At 50.9% G+C, this 23,767-nt stretch overlaps 1 protein-coding gene across 5 annotated transcripts in view; it reads left to right on the top strand.

The window, feature by feature from the left end:
- TTLL11 (tubulin tyrosine ligase like 11) overlaps positions 1-23,767 on the top strand; it is a 243,536-nt gene that overhangs the window by 206,458 nt on the left and 13,311 nt on the right. For all 5 annotated transcript variants that reach the window (XM_043565834.1, XM_043565835.1, XM_043565837.1 and 2 more), the window contains one exon: positions 16-122. In XM_043565834.1, coding sequence (XP_043421769.1) covers positions 16-122 — 107 coding nt within the window. The remainder of the gene's footprint in view (positions 1-15; positions 123-23,767) is intronic.

Here is a 23,767-nt window from a genome sequence, read left to right as displayed (position 1 = left end):
TCACGTCTTTGGCAGAAACTGCAAACTCAGCAGCAGCAGCTTGTCCATGGCGGCCGTGGACATCCTCTACATTGACATCACCAGGAGGTGGAACTCTATGACCCTGGACCAGCGGGACTCAGGTACCTGATGACTGGCCTCCGCCCTGTCCGGTGGGAGTCCAGCTGGGTGGGCGGTACCCTTTTGGTTCCTTCTTGTTTAAGGGTCAAGGTTGGGGAAAGAGGAAGGCTGTCCTGTTCAGCTGTAGACATTCCCAGGGGGACGGAGCTGAATTTGAATCTAGGAGCACTGTCCTGAATTCTGCTACCGAGGCCGGCCCCTCCCCCCCCCAATTCTAGTTCCACCGTCAGAATCCCTTATCTTTGTGTAAGGCTTTGATTCCATTTGTACTGGAAACACTCAATTATCCATTCGCCCCTCGGCACGCATGTGCTAGCGTGTGTGGGCCAGGCCCTGGGTAGACGGGAGAGAAGAGCGCTTAGCTCTCAACCGTGGAGGAGCTCGCAGTAGGGCAGGGGGGCAGAGGAGAGCCCAGCCCTTGCATGGTGTGCTACCAGCCCAGGGGGGCACCGAGGAGCTATCAGGAGCCCAATGGAGGCGCTCCCATCGAGGGAGGCCCAAGGAAGACTTCTTGGAGAAGGGGGCGTGGGAGAAGCCACTGAGTGGGGTGGTGTGGACTGTCTGGCAGGTGTGGCTTGCCCAAGGCACAGACACTCGTGGAAGGCTCAGATAACCCCGAGAAGCTTAGAGGGACTGGAGCAAGAAGGGAAGGGAGATGGGGAAAATGGGGTTGCAAGAGCCACTGAGGCCTTGAATGCCACACTAAAGACTTTGCTCTTGATCCTCTAGATTACAGTGGGGGGCGGGCGGGGAAGGACTCCGTTAGAAAGATCCACTTTGGGGTGAACGTGTTTCTGATCTTATTTCCTGACAGAGGGTGTTTTTCTAAAGAGTCATACTAACCGTACCTGACATTTGAACAGCTCATCACAAAATTACCCCGAGCTCTCATGCATAGTCCTTCATTAAATGTGCCCGTGAACCAGTGCACTGGGTATCCACGTTTGAATTTCACAGACGGTAAACTGTAGCTCGGGTGACCTGGCACCCGGGCTTCCCTCCCCTGGGCTGCATCCCTGCGAAAGGAACACGGGGCAGAGGGGGCGCCTCAGGAAGCAGCTTTCTTCCTCCTGTGGTTCGGTGGAAAGGACGAGAAATCAGAGGTTGGGAGATCCAGATTAGAACTGACTGTGCCATTTTCTACCCATGTAAGCTTGAAAAGCCATTTCACCTCCTGAGTCTCCGTTTCCTCTTCCGTAAGTGGTGCCAACAATACCCGCTCGCCAGGGGGGCCCTGAGGTCTCCTACGTCAGTGGATATGACAGTGTCTGGAGCCCTTGCTGGCAGTGCAGAGCAGTAATCCCATTAGCAGGCTCCATTCGGGCTGGGTCCGTCTGAGCGTGGGGTGCTCCCTGTCGCGGTCAGCTCTGGGCTACAGCTTTCTGGCCACGGGGATCATTACCTTTTAATAATGACGCCACTGGCTGCCAGTTGTTGGGCAAGTCCTACGTGGAAACGCTCTGCTGGGGGCTCCATATGCACGGCCCTGGCTGGAATTCCGGAGGTAGGTACCCTCAGCTCCACCGCAGAGGGAAGGGTGCTGAGGCTCAGAGGCACAGCTGGTGGGTACGGCTCTAACACCACGCCGCCTCAGTTTCCCTTCCGGGCTGCTTGATCCCACGAGCCGGTGCTGGCGTCGGATGGCCTCCAGGCTCCCTACTGCTCTCCTTTCTGAACTCTCAAAGCAAAACCCAGGGAATCCCAATACTCACTGACTCCACAAGGTGGGTGCTAGGCGTCTCGGCCGGTGGAGCGCCCTCACAGCCTTCCCTGGCAACCAGGAGAGGCTGGCGATGGAGCGTCGTCTGGAGAAGCAGGCAGATTAATTATCATCTCGAGGACCGAGAGCGCTCGCATGACAGTCGAGCAGCGCGCTTTTTGCTGACGCCTCCAGAAAGTGAAGGAGTGTTTGCTCTGTGAGTTGAATGCAGGAGTCATCGCAGGATCCCGTGGAGGGGGCCAGGAGAGGGGGTGGGGTGGCAGCGGAATTATTAAATATTGAAATTGATCAGGAGTAGCAGCAGGAAGCTATTTATCATGTTTTATTGCTTCAAACTAGCATTACCATCTGGCCCATTGTTAATTCTGAATAGCTTTTCATGTTTTGTTTGCCTCTTAAATTGCTCTCTGTAAGCGGAATCCACAGGGGCTGTCCACGGTACAGGCGCGGGTGGGGTTTTCCGGGGTCTGCCAGGATCCCTCCGTTCTGCTGACCAAGCTAAAGAGAGGAGAAAAGTACTTATTTTTAGCACATACTGGCAAGCGAATCCGGGGCTGGGATCTCCCAGGCCTGTTGCCACGCCTCAGTAAGGATTGTTAGCAGGGACCGGGATCTCCAAAGTCCCTCCCAGGTGCATCTCGCTGCCCCTTCTCACACTCAAACACCAGACCGTCAAGCGGGTGATTGTGTCCCATTTTACAGATGAGGATCCTGGGTTTCCAAGAGCGAGTGGCTTGTCCAAACTCCCATAGCCAGTGAGTAGCAGAGCCCACATTTGAAGTCAGGCCTCCTGCCTCCTGGCCCAGGATGCTGTCCCCAATCCAGGGGGCCTTTGTGTGACTGGGCTGGGGGCAGGGCTTGTGAGGCAGGGAGGTGAAAGGTCGACTCCTGAAGCACAGGGCCTATGGGAAGATGGAACTGAGTGGGAGGTGGTTGCCGGTCTGAGCCTCTGTCTCCCAGCATCCTCAGAGCTTAGGCTCCTGTTTCCATGGCTCCTGAAAAGAAATAACAGATGCAGGGGGGTGGGGGTGGGTATAGGCAGTGGGGGCTGGGCATGAAAGCCAGGAATGAGAAGCCCGTCTTGTGCCCCCGTCTCAGCGGCCACCGCGGTCTCACAGCTGGCGAAGCCAGGGCCCGGTCCTTGCTTCCTGAGAAGGCTGGTATGACACCCCCGATTCTCAAGGAGATGCAGCTTCTGGAGCCAGCCACATTCTTAGGAGCATTCAGGAAGCTCCTGCATAGCAAAAGAAGACAGCTGTGGTTGAGTGGTGGTTCTTCCCTGGGGCAAGTGTCAGCAGGAAGACCAGAGAGTTCTCCTTCCTTCCCCCCACCGTGCCGCCCCCCCCCCATGGTGCACAGCCAAGGATTCTCATGCCCTCAGTTCCATTCCTTCCCCCCACCGCAACCCCTCCCCCCCGCACCCCGTGGTGCACAGCCAAGGGATTCTCATGCCCTCAGTTCCAGTTGTCCTGCCCATGTCAGAGGGGGGCAGCATGACCTGTCCCAGAGCCGTCTTAGGGCTGACAAGAAAGAAGTCGGAAGAGTGATAGAACAGGGGCTTGCATTCTCAAAGGGCAGGGGCTCATTCATCCACTCATTCAACAAACAGGTAACGAGCATGTTAGCAGGTGTCCGGCCTGGTAGAAATAGAAAGAGAAATTACTTACAGATCCCACTCTCGAGAAAAAAGAAAGGGTAGAGACCATTTACTGAACATTTACTATGTGACGGAAATAATTCTTGTTATGAGTTATCCCATTTAATTCTCATACAGCCCCGTGAGCTAAGAGTTGTTATTCCCGTTTGACAGATGAGAAGTCTGAGGCTTAAAGAGGTGAACTGTGGATTGAAACAGCTGCATCTAGGATGTCAGTGGGGACCCTAGGATTTGAACCAAAAGCAGTCTGCCTTCAGAATCCATTGCCTTTTCATCACACCCAGTGTCTCCAGCCATACACATAAAAAGGACACACGGTTGTCATAGGGTGTGGCCAGAGTCGGGGTTGGGGGGGGCGGTGTGGGGGAGAACAACAAAGGGGTATTGCTGTGAGGGTTAAGAAAGAGAACACAGACGGGGGCACCTGGGTGGCTCTGTTGGTTAAGCATCCGACTTCAGCTCAGGTCATGATCTCACGGTTTGTGACTTCGAGCCCCATGTTGGGCTCTGTGCTGACAGCTCAGAGCCTGGAGCCTGCTTCGGATTCTGTGTCTCCCTCTCTCTCTGCCCCTCCCCCGCTTGCACGTGTGCGCATGCTCTCTCTCTCAAAAATAAATAAATATTAAAAGAAAGAAAGAGAGAGAGAGAACACAGACTTCGCATCCCAGAAAAGGCACCCGCTGCGAGTTTTGTATCCCTGAGACTAGCACAGGGCCCAGGGAATGATGAGCAGACAAATAGCAATAAAAAAATATCCTGCACCTGCAAAGTAAGGCGTTCTGAGTGTGAGAAGCGTGGCTTATAGTAGAGGTGGTTGCTGACAGGGTCTCCTTCCCCTCTCCTCAATGTCTGGCATAAAACGCCAGCTCATTTGGATAAGACCTTCACCCCACGCCCAGCACTAGCTATGTCCAACTACTCGTGCAAGGTCCCCTTTCCGGAAGCCAGCCCAGACCTTCCTTCTGGCCTCATGAGGCTTTGGCACCTACTAAAGGAGCTAGCCAGATTCCTGATGTCTGAGACCTTAATGAACTTTTATATAACCTGCATGGGGAGACCCTAGTATTGAAATGGAAGAATAAAAACAGTATTTATAAAGATTAACGAGGAGAAAAAAAGTCAAAACTACTATTAAAAAAAGAATGCACGTTTTGGGATCTAAATCTCAGACCATCCTTTTAAGTAGCCTTGTTTTCTATTCTTTTTTTTTTTTTTTTTTTTGAGCTCAAGTGCATAGAATTGGATTAATCATAATCTTTGGTTCGTGAGACCTTCTATCCGAGTCCATGCATAACCTGCTTTTATTAAGTTAGCTTTCTGAATTAGTAATTTTTAATAATAAGCATCCACAGACTCACCACCCAAAACATAAGCCAAGACTTCACAATAACCCGCATCTAGTACGTGGCTCTCCCCCAACACCAGCCCGCCCCCCCCCCCGCCTCTCCCCACCCACAGAACCCTCATCTGCAACCCCAGGCTCATCAGTCCCCAGATAGTCTTGCCTTTCTCTCTGTTAGAAAGTCAATGGCTATTTAGGAGCTTGATGGAATTTAGTACTAGGCAATCTCATACTCCCCAGCCAGCCGATGTAATCGACATAGAAATAAATAAATAAATAAATAAATAAAGACTTCAATGTGTAATTCTAGAATTTCTAGCAGAACAGAAATCTAAACGAGGGTCTTCTCAGACAAACTGAGGTCTGGCAGTCCCGTCGGTGCCCAGAATGAAATGAAGACACAAATTTGTCTGTGAAGATGCGGTTACTTCATGTAAATTGCACTCACGAGCGCCTCCTTATCTCTGAGACTTTGCTCTCAACGCTTCCCAGAGTGGAATTTCACTTCTCTGTGCCAGAGACGAGGACAGCATCAAGATTAGGCAATAAAAGGTAGTATTACTGCGTCATCTCTGAGAGGGAAACGTTTCACTCGCGGAGGGAACCTCTGAGCCCAGCACCTGGACATCTTGTCCATCTAACACACAACCGACCTCTAGGGTCCCTCCCAGTCATCAACGGGAACATGACTGCAAAGCAAGGAAACTCGGATTCAGGAGTCTCTTCCGCCCCCCTCCTCCACCCATTCAAGCACACCCACACCTGGCCTGCAGAGGGAAATCTAAGAGTGGCGTAGTTTCGTGTCTCATACATCCTGCACACTCTTTGACTAAAATAAGAACCATTTCTTCCACCGCCTGAAGGATGCCTGAGCTACGTGCCTCCTTTCCTGGGACTGCCTTGGTTTGACTGGCAGTATATCCAAAGCCACAGGCTCTGGGATCGGACAAACCTGGCTTCAAATCCAAATCCGGGCTCCCTAATTGGTAGCTGCGTCACCTCCGCAAGTTACATAACTCCCTCTGAGCCTCGTGTTCACCATCTGTAAAGTGGGGATGATAGCGGTGCCCGCTTCATAGAAGCATCGCTGTGGATGAAGTGACGCAAAGCGCTCAGAGCAGGGTCTGCCGTCCGCGGGAACTGCTCAGTAAGGGGGCTCTCCCTGCGCCCCTCTCTGAGACATGCCTCCCTGCACCTGCTCATGCCAGCCTGGGGACAGGACAGGTGCTGGGACCAGACGGGAAGAAGTGCTTGATGCGAGAGGCGTGGCACACGAGCAGTGGCATCACATTTCCCTCGGTGCCCAACGGAGTGCTTCCCCCCCCCCCTTCCCCTCCACGACCTCCCTCACCTGCCTCTGGCCAGAACCGTGACCGCAAACAACCTGGGGCCAGGCCACCCGCGGGTCCCGCTCCCTTGCCCCTCAGCCCTGGCCCACACCGTGGGGTGGTTCGGCTGGGAAGAGGGGGCGCGAGGTGGGTGCTGTGAGCCTGGGGAGGGTTGGAGACCTTCGGCAGGAAAAACAGCGCTGGAAGGCTCGGAGCTGCGGGGCCCGGAAAGCTTGCCAGTTGCCCTCCACGCCAGCTGTGGTGTCTGATGAATGGCTGTGGCCATCCCTCCACATGCCCGCTCTCACCCTGGTGGGTGCTCGCTGCCCAGGCTGGCTGTGCCGGCCTCCAGCCCCCCCGTCTGCATCACCTTTCCATGCAGAGCCCGCTGGCAGCTGCCTGCAAGGCCGCCTGGTCTAAGACTCCAGTTCCAGGGTAGAGCATCTGAGTGAATGAGGGCCTCGCGGACTGGGGCCCTCCTCTGCAGCCAAGCCTCCCCCCAAAGCCCCCTACTCACTCGCTCCAGCCAGGAGAGCGGCCACCTTGGAGGTCCTCCACGGAGGCCCCTCGCCTCTCTCCGGCGCTCCACCGCCCAGGCCGTCTCCCCAAGGAGACCCTCAGACGGCGCCCCCTCCCCATCAGCTCCAACAGCATCCGGCCCTGCTCTCCATCCGGATCGCAGCTAACTAAACGCCGTGGAATGGAGTGTGTGGCATCTCTCTGAAGCTAGACTCGCCTCCGCGAAGCCCAGAGCTGTGCGTGGCACACAGTAGGTGCTCTGCAAAAGTGTCAAATGAACTAGGATCAGACCCTGACAGTCAGCGGCGCCGGTGGATGTCTGAGTCTTATGACGGTCTCTCACCAAATTTCCTCAGTCGACTTATGCAAATCATCTGCCTCCTGTACTTTCATCAGCTGGAATGAGCCCCCACTGAAATGTATTTGGTTAACGATGTACTGAAATATTTAAAAGTATTTTTACTCGGAATGTTGAGCGGAGCCTCGCTTATACATATACATGGGTGGCCCCCTCCCTCAGAAATATGGGAGCCCGCGGATAACTAGGCGGGTTTCATGCAGCGCCTCTTGCGACGTGTCTGGCACAAGCCACATTCTGCAGCCTTGAAATTATCTCGAAGTCAGATGGGCCTCTCTGGATGGGTGCCCTACACGCTTACAAAAGAGTCGGCATCAGAATTAGTTTTAATAAAAGCAAGTGAGCGGACAGAAATGCCAGCTCGCCCTCTCCCTCGCACAGACACTTCAGGGCCTGCCACTCCTGGGCTGCGCCTTCTGGAATTACTTCTCCCCTTTGCCAGGGCCACGACGAGGCCCTGCATCAGGGGCACCTGTTCTCCATCATCCTCTCCGCTGTCACCTCCCGGGTGGAGGGAACAGGATCTCTGTCCACTGAGCTGGCCTGACCCCCCCCCCACAAAAAAAAAGACACAAGAAGGGGAAAGCAGAATGATGGTTTATGCAGCCCCCCCCCCCCCCCCCCCGTTGCTTGCACCTGTGTGGATCATCACAGCACCATGGAGGCTGTGGGGAAGCGGGAGCCACATGGACTCCAGTTCAATCCCTAGCACCTTCCCTCTGGCAGCCCTTAGTGGTGGCACTCCCGCTCTGGGAGCCTCGGCCTCCTTTACAACGGGGCGGAGGACATCCGCCTTGGGTTGTCGTAAGGATTTAGTGAGGAAGCACAGGCCCCCGACCACAAAGCACCCTCCCAGTCCGTCCGTTTACTGAGTGTTCACATGCTGGTGAGCTCGGTCTTATTCCCATGACCCCCTTCTCAGAGGAGGAAACCAAGGCTGGGGTCAAGAGGGATTCTAGGGACAGAGCAGGAACCCCACCCGGAGCCTTTACCTCTCGTGCTGCCTGGGGAAGTGACAACAGTCACCACCTCTTGAAGATGGAAGGACCCCGTCAATCCCCAAATGTCCCCAGGCTCGAGAGCCAGATTCAGTGACTGAGGCATCCCTAAGGTTGGGCAGAGCTGTGTTTGGCAAGACAATGGTTGGTCCCTGATCTTGGTTCAGGGAGGGGTTCACAATGACAGACACATGAGGGGGTGGGGCGGGGGCGGGGGACTCCGCCCCAGGCATCCCCCACCTGCTCCTCCTCCTGCCGGGAGCTGGATAAATGTTCCCACCCACTTTATTGTCACAAATATGGCACCGGAAGCTCCCCAGAGCCTTGCTCTCTGGAGTTGAGGAAATGAGGATTAGATGGGTTAGGGGCCACACCCAGCGGTGCCCAGCCCATACGCAACACTTACAGAAAAATTGAGCAGGTAGTACCAAGAATTCACTTATATCCCCCCACATTGTCCCCTGTAATATCTTGCGTTACCGTACATTTGTTACAGTTAGTGAATAAATACTGATACACTATTAAAGTCCACAGTTTACGTTCAAGTTCATGCCGTGTTGTATATTCTGTGTGTTTTGACAAGTGCATAATGTAATTTCCCCAACATTGCAGGACCCCACAGAATATTCTCACTGCCCTTAAAAGTCCCTGTGCTCCCCCCCCCCACCCCATTCATCCTCCCTCCCGTGAGCCCCTGGCAACCTTTGTTACTGTCTCCATAGCTTTGCCTTTTCCTGAATGTCATAGGGCTGGAATTGTACCATGCTGCCTTTTTAGACTGGTTTCTTTCACGTAGCAGTATGTATTTAAGGGTCCTCCAAGTCTTTTTGTGACTTGATAGCTCAGTTCTTTGTATTTCTGTGGAATAGTCCACTGAATGGATATGTCACAGCTGGTGAATCCATTCACCTATGGAAGAATATTTTGGTTGCTTCCAAATTTTGGCAATTATGAATAAAGCTGCTACAAACATTTGTGTGCAGGCTTTGTGTGGTTGTAAGTTTTAATGCAACTGGGCAAATACCTAGGAATGTGATTGCTCGGTCATACGGTAAGACTATGTTTAGCTTTGTTAAGAAGCTGAACTGCCTTTCCGAGTGGCTGGTTCACATTTCCACCAGCAATGACTGGGACTTCCTGTTGCATCAGAGTCTGGTCAGCATTTAGTGTTGTCAGGTTTTAGATTTAGCCATTGGAAGAGGAGTATAGTGGTATCTCACTGCTTTACTTTGCATTTCCCTAGAGGCGTATGATGTTGAGTATCTTTCCATTTGCTTATTTGCCATCTGTACATCTTCTTCGGTGAAATGTCTATTCAGATCTTTTGCCTGTATTTTAACTGAGCCATTGGGTTTGCTTTTTTTCTTATTGTTCAATTTGAAGAGTTCTTTGTATATTTTGGATACAAGTCCTTTATTAAATATGTCTTCTGGAAGGGTTTTCTCCCCGCGTGCGGCTTAGCTTCTCGTTTTCGTAACAGTGTCTTTCACAGAGCAGATTTCTTTAAATTTTTTTAATGTTTTACATGTATTTATTTTTGAGAGACAGAGTGAGACAGAGTGCGAGTAGAGGAGGGGCAGAGAGAGAAGGAGACATAGAATCCGAAGCAGGCTCCGGGCTCTGAGCAAGCATTCAGCACAGAGCCCGATGTGGGGCTCGAACTCACGAACCGTGAGATCATGACCTGAGCCGAGGTCAGACACTTAACCGACTGAGCCACCCAGGCACCCCCACAGAGCAGTATTTAATTGTACTAAAGCCTAACATCATTTTTCTGCTTTCATGGGTCTTGTTTCGGTCTTGCATCTAAAAACGCATAGCCAAATCCAAGGCCCCCCCTAGGTTTTCTCCTATGTTATCTTTGAGAAGTTTTATAGTTTTGCATTTCACATTTAGGTCTGTGATTTATTTTGAGTTAATTTTTGTGAAAGGTATAAAGTCTATGTCTAGATTTTTTTTGGGGGGGGGGGGTGGGCTGTGGATGTCCAATTATTCCAGCACTATTTGTTGAAAAGACTAATTTTTCCATTGAATGGCCATGGCTCCTTTGTCAAAGATTAGTCGGTGACATTTGCCTGAGTCTATTTCTGGACTCTCTATTCTGTTGCACTGATCTATTTGTATGTTCTTTTGCTAATACCATGTTGTTTTGTTTACTGTAGCTTTACAGTAAGTTTTGAAGTTGGCTAGTGCCAGGGTTCTGACTTGGTTCTTCTCCTTCAATATTGTGTTGGCTGTTCTTCCCTTTGTCTTTCCATGTAGATTTTAGATTCGCTTGGTTGATATCCACAAAATATCACAATATTCACTTGGTTGATATCCACAAAATAATTTGCCGGGATTTAATTCGGAACGTGTTGAATGTATATACCTTTTCTTGTCTTGTCTTACTATACTAACTAAGGCTCTTAGTACAATGTTGAAAAGAAGTGATGAGAGGTGACATCCTTGACTTGTCTCCAATCTTAGGAGGAAAGCATCTAGGTTTTCACCACTATGATGTTAGCTGTAGGTATTTCTAAATAGATATTCTTTATCAAAGGAACAAAAAAATTTTAGAGGTGTTTTTTTAATCATGAATGGGGATTTGAGTTTGTCAAATGTGTTTCCTGCATCTATCGATCATATAATTTTTCTTCCTTAGCTTATTGATGTGATAGATTACATTAATTGACTAGCGAACATCGAAGCAGCCTTGCATACCTGGAATAAATCCCATTGGTAATGGTGTCTAATTCTTTTTATACGTTATTAGATTCCATTTGTCAAAATTTTGGGGGGGTTATTTGCACCCATGCTCATAAGAACTATTGGTCTGTAGTTTTCTTTTCTAATAATGCCATTATCTGTTACTAGGATAATGCTGGCCTTCCAAAATGAGTTAGAACATGTTCCTTCTCTTTCTGTATTCTAGACAAGGTTGTAGAGAACCGGTATAATTTCTTTCTTAAATGTTTGGTAGAATTCACCGGTGAAACCACAGGGCCTATTGGTCCACTTGATCTAAATTACCAAATTTGGAGGCAGAGAGTTACTCATAACACTCCTTCGTTAGCCTTTTAATGTCCATAAGACCCGTGAAGCCTCCTTCATGGTCTGATATTAGTGATTGTTAATTACTAGTTAGTTGTCTAGCAATCTACTCTCCTTTTTTCTTGGTTAGCCTGGCTAGAGGTTTATCAATTTCATTGATCTTTTCACAGAACTAAATTTTGATTTAATTGACTTTCTCTATTGATTTCCTACCTTGCTTTCATTGATTTGTGCTCTAATTTTTATTATTCTTTCTCTTCTGCTTACTTTGGGTTTAATTTGCTCTTCTTTTTCTAGTTTCCTAAGGCGGAAACTTAGATGATTGGTTTTAGATCTCTCATCTTCTCTAATATATGCAGTCCATGCTATAAATTTCCCTCTAAACACTGCTTTTGCTGCATCCTACAGGATTCAGTAAGTTCCATTGTCATTTTCACATAGTTCAAAATGTTTTAAAATTTCTCTTGATACTTCCTTTTTGACATGTTGTTTAGACATGTGCTATTTAATCTCCAAGTATTTTGAGACTTTCCAGCTATCTTTCTGTTACTAATCTTCAGTGTAATGCCATTGTGGTCTGAGAGCATGCTTTGCATGACTTCTATTCTTTCATATTTGTTAAGGTATGTTTTATGGCCCAGAATACAGTCTGTCTTGGTGAGTGTTCCATGTGAACTGAAAAGAATGTGTATTCTACTCTTGTAAAGGGAAGTATTTTATACACGTCAATTAGATCCAGTTGATTGATGGTGCTGTTCAATTCCACTATATCCTTACCAATTTTCTGCCTGCTAGATCTGTCAATTACTGAGAGAGGGGTGTTAAAATTCTCTGACTTAATAGTAGATTTGTCTGTTTTCTCTTGTAGATCTATCTGTTTTACCTCACGTATTTTGACACTCTGTTTTTAGCTACACTCGTGTTGAGGACCATTATGTCTTCTTGGAGAATTGACCCCTTTATCATTATGTAATGCCCACCTTTATCCCTGATAATTTTCTTTGTTCTGCAGTCTGCTTTGTCTGAAATTAATTTCGCTGCTCCAACTTTCTTTGGTTAGCGTTAGTATGATATCTCTTTCTCCACCCCTTTGCTTTCTGTCTGTGTCTTTATGTGTAAAGGGGATTTCTTGTAAACAACATAGAGTTGGGTTTGTTTTTTATCCACTCTAACAATCTCTCTATTTTAATTGACATATTTAAACCATTCACATGTAAAGCAATTATTGGTATTAATTCGTCTTGACAAGTTTGGTAGAATGCACCAGTGAAGCCATCTGGTCCTAGAGTTTTGATTCTTGGGAGATTTTGATGACTGATTCAGTCTCCTTACTAGTACTTGGTCTTCTCAGAAATTCTATTGCATCATGACTCAGTCTTGGCAGGTTGTATGTTTCAAGAAATTTATCCATTTCCTCTATGTTGTCCAAAGACGCTGTTCCTGGACATTCTCCCTTTTTACATTCTTTCTTTTCGTATTTTACTTTGTGACATTTTGATTGACATGTTTTCAGGCTCACCGATTCTTTCCTTGTCTGTGTCTAGTCTACAGTTGAGTCCACTGGGGGCATTCATCATTTCTGTTACGGTGTTTTTTGCTTCTAACATTTTCTTTTGATTCTTTCTTAGACTTTCCATCTCTTTCCTTACATTACCCATCTGTTCCTGAGTGTTGCCTACTTTTTCCATTAGAGCCCTTAACATATTAATCATCATCATTTTTAATTCTCCATTGCGTGATTCCAACATTGTGTCATAGCCACGTCTCCTTTTGATGCTTCCCTTTGTCTTGTCAGACAAATGTTTTCTTCTTGTCTTTTAGCAGGTCTTGTGATTTTTTTGTTGAAAGCCAGACATGGGAGATCAAGTAGTAGGAACTGAGGTAATCAGGCTTTCAGTGTGAGGTTTTCTGTTAACCCAATGAGGAGCTAGGCTGTATTTAATGTTTACTGCAGCTGTAGGCACCAGAGGCATCAGTTCCCTTGCTTTTATTTTCTCTCCCTCTTGTCCTTGGACTTTCCTAAAAACTCTTTGAATAGAGAATCTTTATCTTGGAGCTGTCAATTGTTATCCACTGTGGTTACTTTGGAACCCTTTTGATGGGTGGTAGTGAGGTGTTGGGGAGAGACAGCATTTAATAATGTTATCGCTAAATCTCAATTTCTTAGTGGGCTTGGGTCCCTGGACTGCCACATTCAGAAGTGTTCTTCAGCCCTTTTTTTCTGCCCTTATGTGAGACAGGAAGGCCAAAAGGGCTGGAGTAGTCTAATTACCCTTCCCTCAGGTCAGATGAGCCTCTGGTAATGTAGTCTCCTGTGAGGGCAGCCTTTTGTGATGGAGAACACTCAGAGCACATTTTGGAAAGGTTACTTCCTCACACACCTCCCTGCCTGAAGCATGTGGGATTTTTCTCCAATCACCACCTTGAGAACCCAGTGGGGCTCTGGAGGTACAACCCACAGATGCTTGAAGGACCCCTAAGACTGGGCTCCCGGACTTTTTAACGCTCAATCTCATCCATTCAGCCTCCAGCAATTCCTCAGTCACCAATGAAGCACTCCTACCAGTTACTGGCTCCAGCAGCCACTGCTGGTAAGCTGACCTGGGCTATGATTCTCTGTTGTCACTTGCCTGTCTGGTTTTCAGGGTGACACTTTGCCCTGTGACCTCAAATCTCTGAGAGATGTAAGGACTGTCATTGATTTTCAGTTTGCCTATCTTTTTTTCTTATTGTGAAGATGGGAGTGATGACTTCCAAGCTCCTTACACATCAGTGCTGAAGCTGGAAGTCCTCTATGTGCGTTTTCCACTTTTCACACCAACCTGGAGAGTTAATCCTTCTACTCCAAGTTACAGAGAAGAGACCTGACGTTCGGAGAGGTTACCTAATATGCCCAGGGTCACCCAGCTAATGGGTAGAAGGAAGAGCCAAAATTCTTTGTCTTCCGCTTCTACTGATCTCTGAGAAACTACCAATCCCAAGCATTCCAAATATGTTTACAAATACAGGCTTTTCCTGGAGATTTTCATGGAATTCTTGGAGAAACCTGGGCTTGGTCATTTAACCTGAGAATGAAATGAGAACCTCATGGGCCACCTGACCAGTCTCTGTCTCTCATCAAGAAAATGGCCAAATTAGCCAAGATAGGGGCACCTGGTGGCTCAGTGGGTTAAGTGTCCAACTTCAGCTCAGGTCATGATCTTGAGGTTCACGACTTCGAGCCCCACGTCAGTCTCTGTGCTGATGGTTCAGAGCCTAAAACCTGCTTCCAATTCTCTCTCTCTCTCTCTCTCTCTCTCTCTCTCTCTGTCCCTCCCCTGCTAGCACTCTGTCTCTCAAAAATAAATAAAACATTAAAAAAATTTTTTTTCTTGAATTAGCCAAGATAGATCCTTATCCGGGCCTCTCGCATGGGGCCAACTTCAGCATTCACTGGTAACACTCTCCAAATTATGTTTACTTTACTGCCATAGAGTCATAGTGGTCAAAACCAGAAATGCCTGAGAGATCACCAATTCCAACGCCTTTGCTTTACAGGTGAGACCCTGAATTCTAGGGACTCTGAGACCCTGGTAAGTTAATGGGAAAGCCACCTGCCACCCATTGGCTTTCTACCTTGCCACCTGGCTCTTCTTCCTAGATCTTTTAGGAATTAAATTCCACACTTATTTTTGAGATAGCCCAGATGAGCACGTGATGAAACCTGCAGTACTCTGCCCCATCCTTTGGCACATGGGGGAGGGGAAGAGGCAGACACCATGCCGGGGCCGTGAGGTGTCCTACATCTCACTGGGAGATCTGGGAGACTTCTGGTGGTGCTGTGTCGACCTTCATAAGTCTGGGCAGACCAGTGGTTCTCAATTAGGGTATGATTTTGCACTTCCCCCCACCCCACGCCCTGGAGGACACTTGGCCATGTCTGGAGACATTTTTGGTTGTCACAACTGGGCAAGGAGAGAAGTTGCTATTGGCATCTCGCGGGTAGAGGCCAAGGATGCTGCTTTACATTCTTTAAGAAAAGATTTTTTTTAAGTTTATTTATTTATTTTGAGAAAGAGACAGAGAGAGTGAGCAGGGGAGGGGCAGAGGGAGAGGGAGAGAGAGAATCCCAAGCAGGCTCCACACTGACAGCACAGAGCTTGAACTCACGGGGCTCGAACTCATGAACCATGAGATCACTACCTGAGCCGAAACCAAGAGTCAGATGCTTAACCGACTGAGCCACCCAGGCACCCCTTAACATTCTGTAATGCATAGGACAGATTCCCTCCCCCCCCAAAAAGAAGTTTTGGGCCCCAAATCTGGAAAAGTATCAAGGTTGAGAAAGGCTGAGCTGGAGTACGCCCATTCAGGATCTCCACGACTGCTCTGGGCTTACTTGAAATAGCCACACTTTCCCTTCAGCTTCCCTACCATAGCTCCCGGGCTGGGGGAACAGTCCCCTGTGCCCCGCCACACTCGGAGATTGCACCTGCCAGCCACCGCGGGGTGAGGGATGGCGGCCTCTGGGGAAAGCGTGTGCACCTGAACTGTTCAGCGAGACCTTACATGACTGAGGTGCTTTCTTCTTGGTGGCAGGTGGGTGTCTCTGCCCACACTTCCCCACTGATCACGTCTGTGAAGGGAGGAGGAAGCCTTATGTAAGCGCAGCCTCGCACAACCTTCTGTCGTCCTGGCATTCCAGGGCTTGGGAAACCCCCTCCCTCCCGAAGTCTCAGGGGAATGTGGTTCTGTTCTGAACCGGCCCTGCCTGCGGGGGCTGCTTACCACCTGAGGATAAAATCTGAGCCCTTCAGCCTTTGAGATTGGCCTGGCCAGCCTCCCTGTCACCCCCCCTGCAGCCCCAGCCCCCCATCCCCGCTCCACTCTCCTCCCACGCACTCCAAGTAGCAGCCTCACCGGCTACTCTGAGCCAGACCGACATGCTTCGGCTCCCGCCTCTGCTCCCACTCGGCTCCCTGCCTGGAACACCCTTCCCTTCCTTGCCTGCCTGGACAATGCCTGCCTGTGAGACCCTCCTTTGGGACGCTTCCAGGCCCCTCTCCCTGCCTCCCCGCCGGCCAGTTCTGCTCTCTCCTGTTCCCTGTCAGTTCTCGGCACCGCCCTCCAATAGGCCTTACCTTGCTGGATCCTCAGTGTTTGCGGATGTCTGCCTCCCTCTCCACCTGCCCCCCACCCTGTGGATGCTGAGCCCATCCCTGGTTCACGTCTAAGACCCAGGGTTTAGCACAGGGAAAGCTTCCTGGCAAGGTGAGCGAGTGAATAAATGAAAGAAGGAATAGATAGATGGAATGTCACTGCTCCTTATGCTCGGAGTGGCCACTTCCAGGATCCTCATGAGTCCCCGTGGCTCACCTGGTTTCCCAGACACAGGACACATGACCTCAGCTCTGCCTCTTTCTGCCATGGATGCTGTGTGATCTTGAACAAGTCACTTGCTGTCTACACTGGGTGCTGTCTACACGGTAACCAGCTATAACACTGTAGCGGGGCCCAGGTGCGATCCCACGTAGAGGAGGAAGTAGAACCCCAACCAGGTTCAGGAGTCCCCATTTGTGGTGGCCCCCACTGGCCCCCACAGAGCACTGCTCCGGAGCATGAGTACAGTGAAAGAAACATTTCCTGCACTAATAAAATTACCTTCTCTAAAGAAGGCAATTTGCATGTTAATGTTTTGGGTAATTCTGTGCAGCTCCAGTGCCCTCGAGGCTGCAATTTCTCTCTGACAAAGTGATAAAAATAAACTCCCGCATAAAAGAGCATTTCTCTTCTCTCTCATTTGCGCTCCAAAGTGACATTCTTAATGTGAGTCAAGCTGAAACCCACTTCTCGATCTTGTTTTTGACACTGATCTGCCTCCCCTCACCTCTCCCCGTGACAGACCAGCTCCTCAGAGCAACTCAGAGGGGTCTCTTCCTGAGGAGCCAGCTGGATCCTCTTGGGGAGCGGGCACCCCCACTCTCGAGGCTCCAGACTCTGGGCTTCTGCAAATTCCAGAAGGTGCAGCCAGTTAACTGGAGGACAAACATGGGGCCACGAGGAAGAGGGCTGCCTTCGGTGGGTGAGTTAGGGTGGTCTGTCTACCCCCAAATTGCCCATTTTTTGGAAACAACTACAATGGCTGGAGATTCTGAGACTCTGCCCTCCAGGGCGGCAGACTGTTGACCCGCCAGGCTTGGCCCTTCTGATCACCTAGACGTAATCACCAAAGAGGCTCGGATTTGGGGGTGTCCTTCCATGCCAGATGCTGGCCCGGCCCTTATATCTAAGTTCTCTCATTGAAACCCCACAAGAGCTGGGCAGGGTAGGTAGAAGCTGAGGCTTCCAGAAGGGAAGGGAATGAGCCAAGGTCATCTAGCAGCACCTAAGAGACAGACCTTGAGTTTGAACATAAGTGCAGCCTGCTGTCGATGACCCAAGCAGTGGGAAAGGAGGAGAGAAGCGCCATTTACCAAACACCTACTATGTGCCATGCGTTATGTGTGTATATTTAATTCAGTTAGTCTACTAGTGTTCGTGACAGTGTGTGCAGTGACCAGTAGGACACCCAGGCTTCGTGCCCCTGACAGTCTTGAGGCGGAGGCAGACAGAGATTAAACATAGAAACACAGAAATAAACATGTATTTACGTGCAATGAGAGAAAATGACTAGGTTTTAAGGAGGATAGCGGAGAAGACCTAATTTACATTAGGAGGTGGGTCAGGGAGATCCGTCCGTACAAGTAGCATCGTAGCTGATGTCTAAGTGCTGAAAGGTGAGGACCCAGGGAAAGAATGTTCCAGCAGAGGGAATGGCTAATGACAAGGAGCCCTGAGGTGGGGGAGAGAGCAGGCTTTGGCTCACAGGGGGCTGCAGACGCGGGAGGGACTCCATCTTGCAGTGGCTCCGAGCAGGTTAAGGCATGTGGGTGTTGCTCTGAATGCTGGTGGCGAGGTGACAGCAGGATATGTGGCTTGGTTCGTGTTTTGAGAAGGTCATTCTGGCTGCTGTGTCAGAAGGGGCAGTGCTGGAAGCGGGGAGGCCAGTGAGGAGGTTGCTGTCGGTGGTGGAGAGGGATGGGCGCTGTGGGAGAGGAGTTTCAAAAATGGTTCTCCGACTTCTGGCTTGAGCACTGAGGTGGGTGGAGATAGTATTTATTGAAATGAGTAGGATTTAAAGCAAAGCTGGATGGAGAGGGACGACCAGGAGGTCCATTTCTAACAGGCTCTTTGAGATGCTAATGAGGTATCCCAGCAGCAAAAAAGCAGTGTGGCCCGGAGCTTGCAAAGGGAGGAGAGCCTTGATTCACGGAAGATATTTAAAGCCTAGGGAAGGAAGGACGGGAAGGGAGACCCGGGCCCAGGCGGAGAGCCTTGCAGGACCCCGTGCCCTGCGAACCTGAGAGGAACCAGCAGAACACCAGAGCCCCCCCACCCCACCCCACCACCGAGCCAGGACTTGCCGGAAAGATGCAAAGAAAAGCCAGAGAGCGGGCATCAGAGAAGTGGGGAGGACGCACTTCAAGGAGGGAGGCTTCCCCTCTGGCCAACGCTGCCGCGAGAGCTGGGAAGGGGAACGGAAGGTGCCCGGTCTCTTGGCAGGAGCAGTTCGGGGGGAGGGGGGAGCTGATCCGGGAGCAGAACTAGAAAGGTGAGATACAACGTCAAGGCAGCCTCTAATCAGTGCGAGAGCCTGGTATGTTTGGTGGCCGATGGGCGAGGTTCAGAAGCGGAGACACTGCTGAGCTGGGAGCACCAGGCACAGACTCCAAACCACCTACCTCTCCTCCTGCAATTCTCTGCTGCTCCCCCTGCGTTCTAACCCTGTCCCCTCCCCAGAGCGTGAGCGCACGTGTACACACACACACACACACACACACTTTCCTCTCCGCTCTGGCAGAGGAGGGCTCGCACACCTGTGTATCCACTTGGTGGCTGTTGGCCAGTGTTTGTGGACTTGAATCGAATTGCCCCGGCTCCTGGCATACAAACCCTCTAGAGCCAGGCCATTGTGGGGAAGAAGAGTTAGATTTGCGCCGTGGAAAGGGACACCCGTGCAGGGCTTTGCTCAGTTGAGCTCCGATGGAGGCAGAGAGCTGGAGCACACGGTGAGAAAGGGTCTCCTGGGGAGGTGATGAGCACCCCGCCGCTGGAGACGACCAAGTGGGGGTCAGATGCCTGTTGTCAGCAATGCCAGGAGGGCAACCGTGGCTCAGAATCTCACAGGGGAGCTTCAGTCGGATAGACGGTGCTAACAGCAGTTGCGCTAAGGTAACTTGTGGCCCCCTCCCTGCCTCTCTAAGTAAGCCTGATGCGGGGCGCAGAGTGCCAAGAGGACAGATTCACAGCCCGGGTTTGAATCCCCACCCCACCCCCAGGCCACTGGACCCTGCCTGAATGTCTGTGCTTCTGTGCACCCCAGAAGCCTGCAGCGCCCAGATAACAAACAAAACACAAGACAAAGGCAGTTTTGCTGGTAAACAGCCAAAGGGTTATAAAGGCATCTATCCCCCAGACTTTCGTTTTGAGGGTGAAATGAGAGGTGCCCCTCAAGAGCTGGCCGCAGGGCCTGGTACATATTGAGCACCACTCAGATTAATTCTTACCCTTTTGAGCGTTATTGTCCTGTGAGGGCCTGGATTTCGTTATCTCTGAAACCCTTTCCAAGCCAGAGGTTTTGACCACTTGCTGCGGAATGTGTTGAGCCTCGGAAGGTCCTGCGGGAGCCATTAATCCCAGGAGAAATGTCTCGAGTTGCAGGAAGCGGTGACCATCTTCCCAGCCAGCGACTCAGGAACTTGTGTCTACCCGCGGTGGAGTCGGGTGACGCCGGACGGGTCTGCGGTGGGACCTTGGGCCACTTTGCGCTGTGTGCCCTGTGCCTAACGAAATGATGGAAGTCCTGCTTGCATCTTTGGTTGTGTTCGTTATTTGGGTGTCCCGGGCTCCTGGCGATAATGGTTTTTCTGCAAGGTCTATCTATGGTTCCTTCCTGACGCTTACTAATTTTTCCGTCCAGACAAGGACAAAGGTGATAGTGGCTTGTTGCTGCTGTAACGCAGAAATACAACGACTGGGTGTGTCCCATTCTGTTCTTGAGCTGGGTGGGGAGTGGCAGGAGGGAGGCTCTCTCTTCCCTGAAAGGATGCGCCTTCTGGAGGTCTCCATCTGGTTTGGGGAGAGGCAGTGCAGAGCAGTGGTGGGAACCCCGGCATGGCCACTGTCCAACGGTGCGACTTTGGGCGGGTGGTGGGACCACTCAGGGCTGCCACCAGATTACGTGAACGGGCAGGGAAAACGCACAGTGTGACTCCTAGTGGGCAGAACGCCCCCAATACGTGCAGCTTGTGATTTTTGTTGCTACCATTTTTAAAAAAATATTCAGAAGCCACCATCCCTCCCAATGCTCCCGGAGTCCCAAGAAATCGCCCAGTTTGCTGCTCATTTTACCGAAGGGGAAACTGAGGCCTGGAGAGGGGAGGTGACTGGTTCAAAGCCCCGCTGTACTCAGGGACAGCCGCCCTTCCGAGAACCCCGGTCTCCTTACCAACTGCACGATTTTTCCTGTCTGTAATCCCAGCCAGTCTGCTCATTTACTCCACAAACAACTGTTGAGCACCTGCTCACGGTCGCTGGGGATGGGGGCAAAGGTGCCCTGGCCTCACGATAGTCTAGTGTAGAGACAAGCAGTCAGCTCCCCGCCATAAAAGAAGAAAATGAAGCCAATGTCACGACGGCACCCTAGGAAAGTGTGGTGATGGCGCAGAAACCTTGGGTGGGGAGGTCACCGGAGGCTTCGGGTTATCAAGCACTGTGTTGGGCTTCCTCTGGGTGGTGCCGTGTAAAAGCCAGTTGGGGACGATGTGACGTCCCCACTTTACAGACGCAGAAACGGAGACCCGCCGAGGGGAAACCCCTTGCTGAGGACGAGGCCGCGAGGCCACGGCAGAGCTGGACCCCGACCAGTGCATCTGACCCCCCGTCACCGTCCCATGAGCCCAATGCCGCCTCATGGGAGATGCTCCGGTCCTTTGAGACCCCAGCCCTGGCCCGGAGCAACTGCACTAATGTCTGGAGGGATTGTGCCTCAGCAAACAGGAGCCAGGCTGCAAGGCCCCCTAAGGATGTGGGGAACGCTTCCGGTGATTAACCACCTTGGAGTTGGTGAAGGCTTCACAGACAACCCTTGCGGGGAACATTCCCCCGCGCAGATAGGAATCATTCAGCTAATTCCAGGCAAGATCGTTCAGCTTTATTTCCCACCAACATGTCCAGCCAGAAAGCGTGTATACTTACACGTTTGGAATTTCACTTGGAGACGGAAACATCTATTCTAGGTGGGTAATAAGAAAGATTTAAATCATGGGGAGACGGAAGGAGCTGGCATGTAGCCGGCCGAGCCCAGCACACCAGCACCTTGGAATAGAATTATAGCAAGGAAGCTCAGGTATTTTCGAGAGGAAAAAAAATGTCTCCTATTCAGTCTGGGATAATATGCCTGGCTGTCAACAATGATTTGGATTTAATTATATCATCTATGCAAATGTGTTCTGTAAACTGTAAAATAATACATAAATGTCAGATGTTAAGAAGATCGTCATGCAGGAGAAACAACGAGGTTTGGACGTCAGGTAGGCATGGGTACAATGCTGTCTGGTCCCCCTCGCAGGCCACCTGGCCTCTCTGGGTCTGCACTCCTCAGCGACAGCGTCTCCTTCTGAAGATCACCCTGAGAACCAGAGGAGAAAACGGATATGCCTCGTAAGCTGGCGAGGCATTCTTGCTGTTTCCGTCCTGGAGCCCCAGGGTAGATGATGGGGTCATTGGAGGGCAGCCCCCAGCGCGTTCATTATGTCCTGTGCGCGAGGACCCCTCCCCAGGGTTGGGGGTGACTTTTGAGGCCAGAAGGAGCCCGTGGGCCCACCCTCGCCCATTGACCGACAGAATGAGGCCATGGTCTGTCAGGGGCCGCATCCCAGTAAGCAGGTGGCAGTCTCGGGTGGGAGACGTGTGTATGGCCACATCCAGAATGTTGCAAAGGCTGCTTTCTCCAGTGACAGCCGTCAACCCAAAATAAAGTTGGGGAAAACGCTCCATGGCTTATCTTCAGGCATGGGAGGCAGGTGGGGGATGCCTGTTTGCAGAGACTGGCAGATCCACACCTCCTTGCCGACAGCCAGCAGAGATGGATGGGGCCCGTCCCTCCCCCGGGGCCAGGCGGGCATTGTTCCTTCATTTCCTCCTTCTAAACGACCCGACGTAACGCTCGACTTGGCCATCTCTTTGAAGGCCCTCGAAGCAGCCACAGAGTAAAGAAGTTTCGAGAATGGTTCTTGTGATCTGCCCCCTTCCAGCTGTGCGACTTTGGCAAGTCTCTGTGTAAAACGGGACTGATATTGACACCTGCTTTGAAGGGCTTCTGTGGGATTTAAGTTAATGCACACGAAGCCTTTAGATCAGGGCCTGGCACATAACGAGGGCTCCATAATTATTAACTATTATGGTTTATTTTCATTACGTTTACGGTGACAGGTCGCTAAAGCAATGTTACCAAAGAGATGCCTCCAACTCCAAGTTTGAGCTGTGAGGGTTTTTCAGGCAGCTGGCGGAGGAGCCAGAAAGGGCGGGGGGGGGGGGGGGGGGAGGATTTCTTCTATTTCTCCTCAACGGCTCAGGTGATCGCAAAGACTTGGGCGGCGGTAGGAGAGTGTGTCCGGGTGCTGGATGAGCCATAAACAGAACCGAGAAGTTGGGATGCTATGGAATTGTTAAAACCCCAACCCCCAATGTGACTGTATTAGGAGATGGGGCCTCTAAGGAAGTAGCAGTTAAAATGAGGTCATAAGGCTGGGGCCCCGATCCGGAGAGACTGGTGTCCTTATAAGAAGAGACCCCAGAGAGCTGGTTCAGTGTCTGTGCCACATGAGGACACAGCGAGAAGGCAGCCATATGCAGGCCAGGAAGAGAGCCCTCACCAGAACCGAAACCTGCTGGCAGCCTGATCTTGGACTTTCTACCTCCAGAACGGTGAGAAAGTAAAGTTCTGTTGTTTAAGCCCCCACCCTTCCCCCCAGGCCATGGTGTTTTTGTCCTGGCAGCCGCAGCGGACAAAGACGGTGAGGGGAGGAGGGGTGGGCAGTGGGGTTCCAGAGGAGGACGTTTGTTCTGGGCATCCCCCATGGTTCATGATTGCCCACAGCAGGGCCAGCCCAGCACTAGGCTTCTTAACCTCTTTACTTCCCTGCCTCCTCGAGAGCCTTTAAGGAGATGGCCAAGACGGAGCGTTGGTTCCAAAGTTTCCCGATCACCCGTGGGTGCAGAGTCCCCAGCCCTGCGGGTACAAGTACAACTCCAGGGGCCTCATGGCCAACACACAGAATCTCCGGGAGACGGGAACAGGAGCCTGCATTTCTGGCAAGGTCCCCAGGTTGTTTTATGCATAAGACGTTTAAAAACCATGGTCCTTGAGGGGAAGGCAAGTCCTCCCCTGGTGTTAGAGGTCCTCCTTCATGAGGGCTCTTGACTTGCCCTTAACATCCACGTCCAACCCAGCAGCAGCTCTCGGACCTGTTGCACTGCCCTCAGACTCTGTCTGGAATCTTATCACCCTCACTGCCTCTGTCACTACTGCTCTGGTCCAAGCCACCCACAGCCTTTGCTTGGACTGGGGCAGTAGCCCCTCGGGACCTCCTTGCTGTCCTTTCTTTCACATG

The sequence above is a fragment of the Prionailurus bengalensis genome, chromosome D4, assembly GCF_016509475.1.
Source record: "Prionailurus bengalensis isolate Pbe53 chromosome D4, Fcat_Pben_1.1_paternal_pri, whole genome shotgun sequence".
NCBI lineage: Eukaryota > Metazoa > Chordata > Mammalia > Carnivora > Felidae > Prionailurus > Prionailurus bengalensis.
This window is presented reverse-complemented; position numbering and strand designations above follow the sequence as displayed.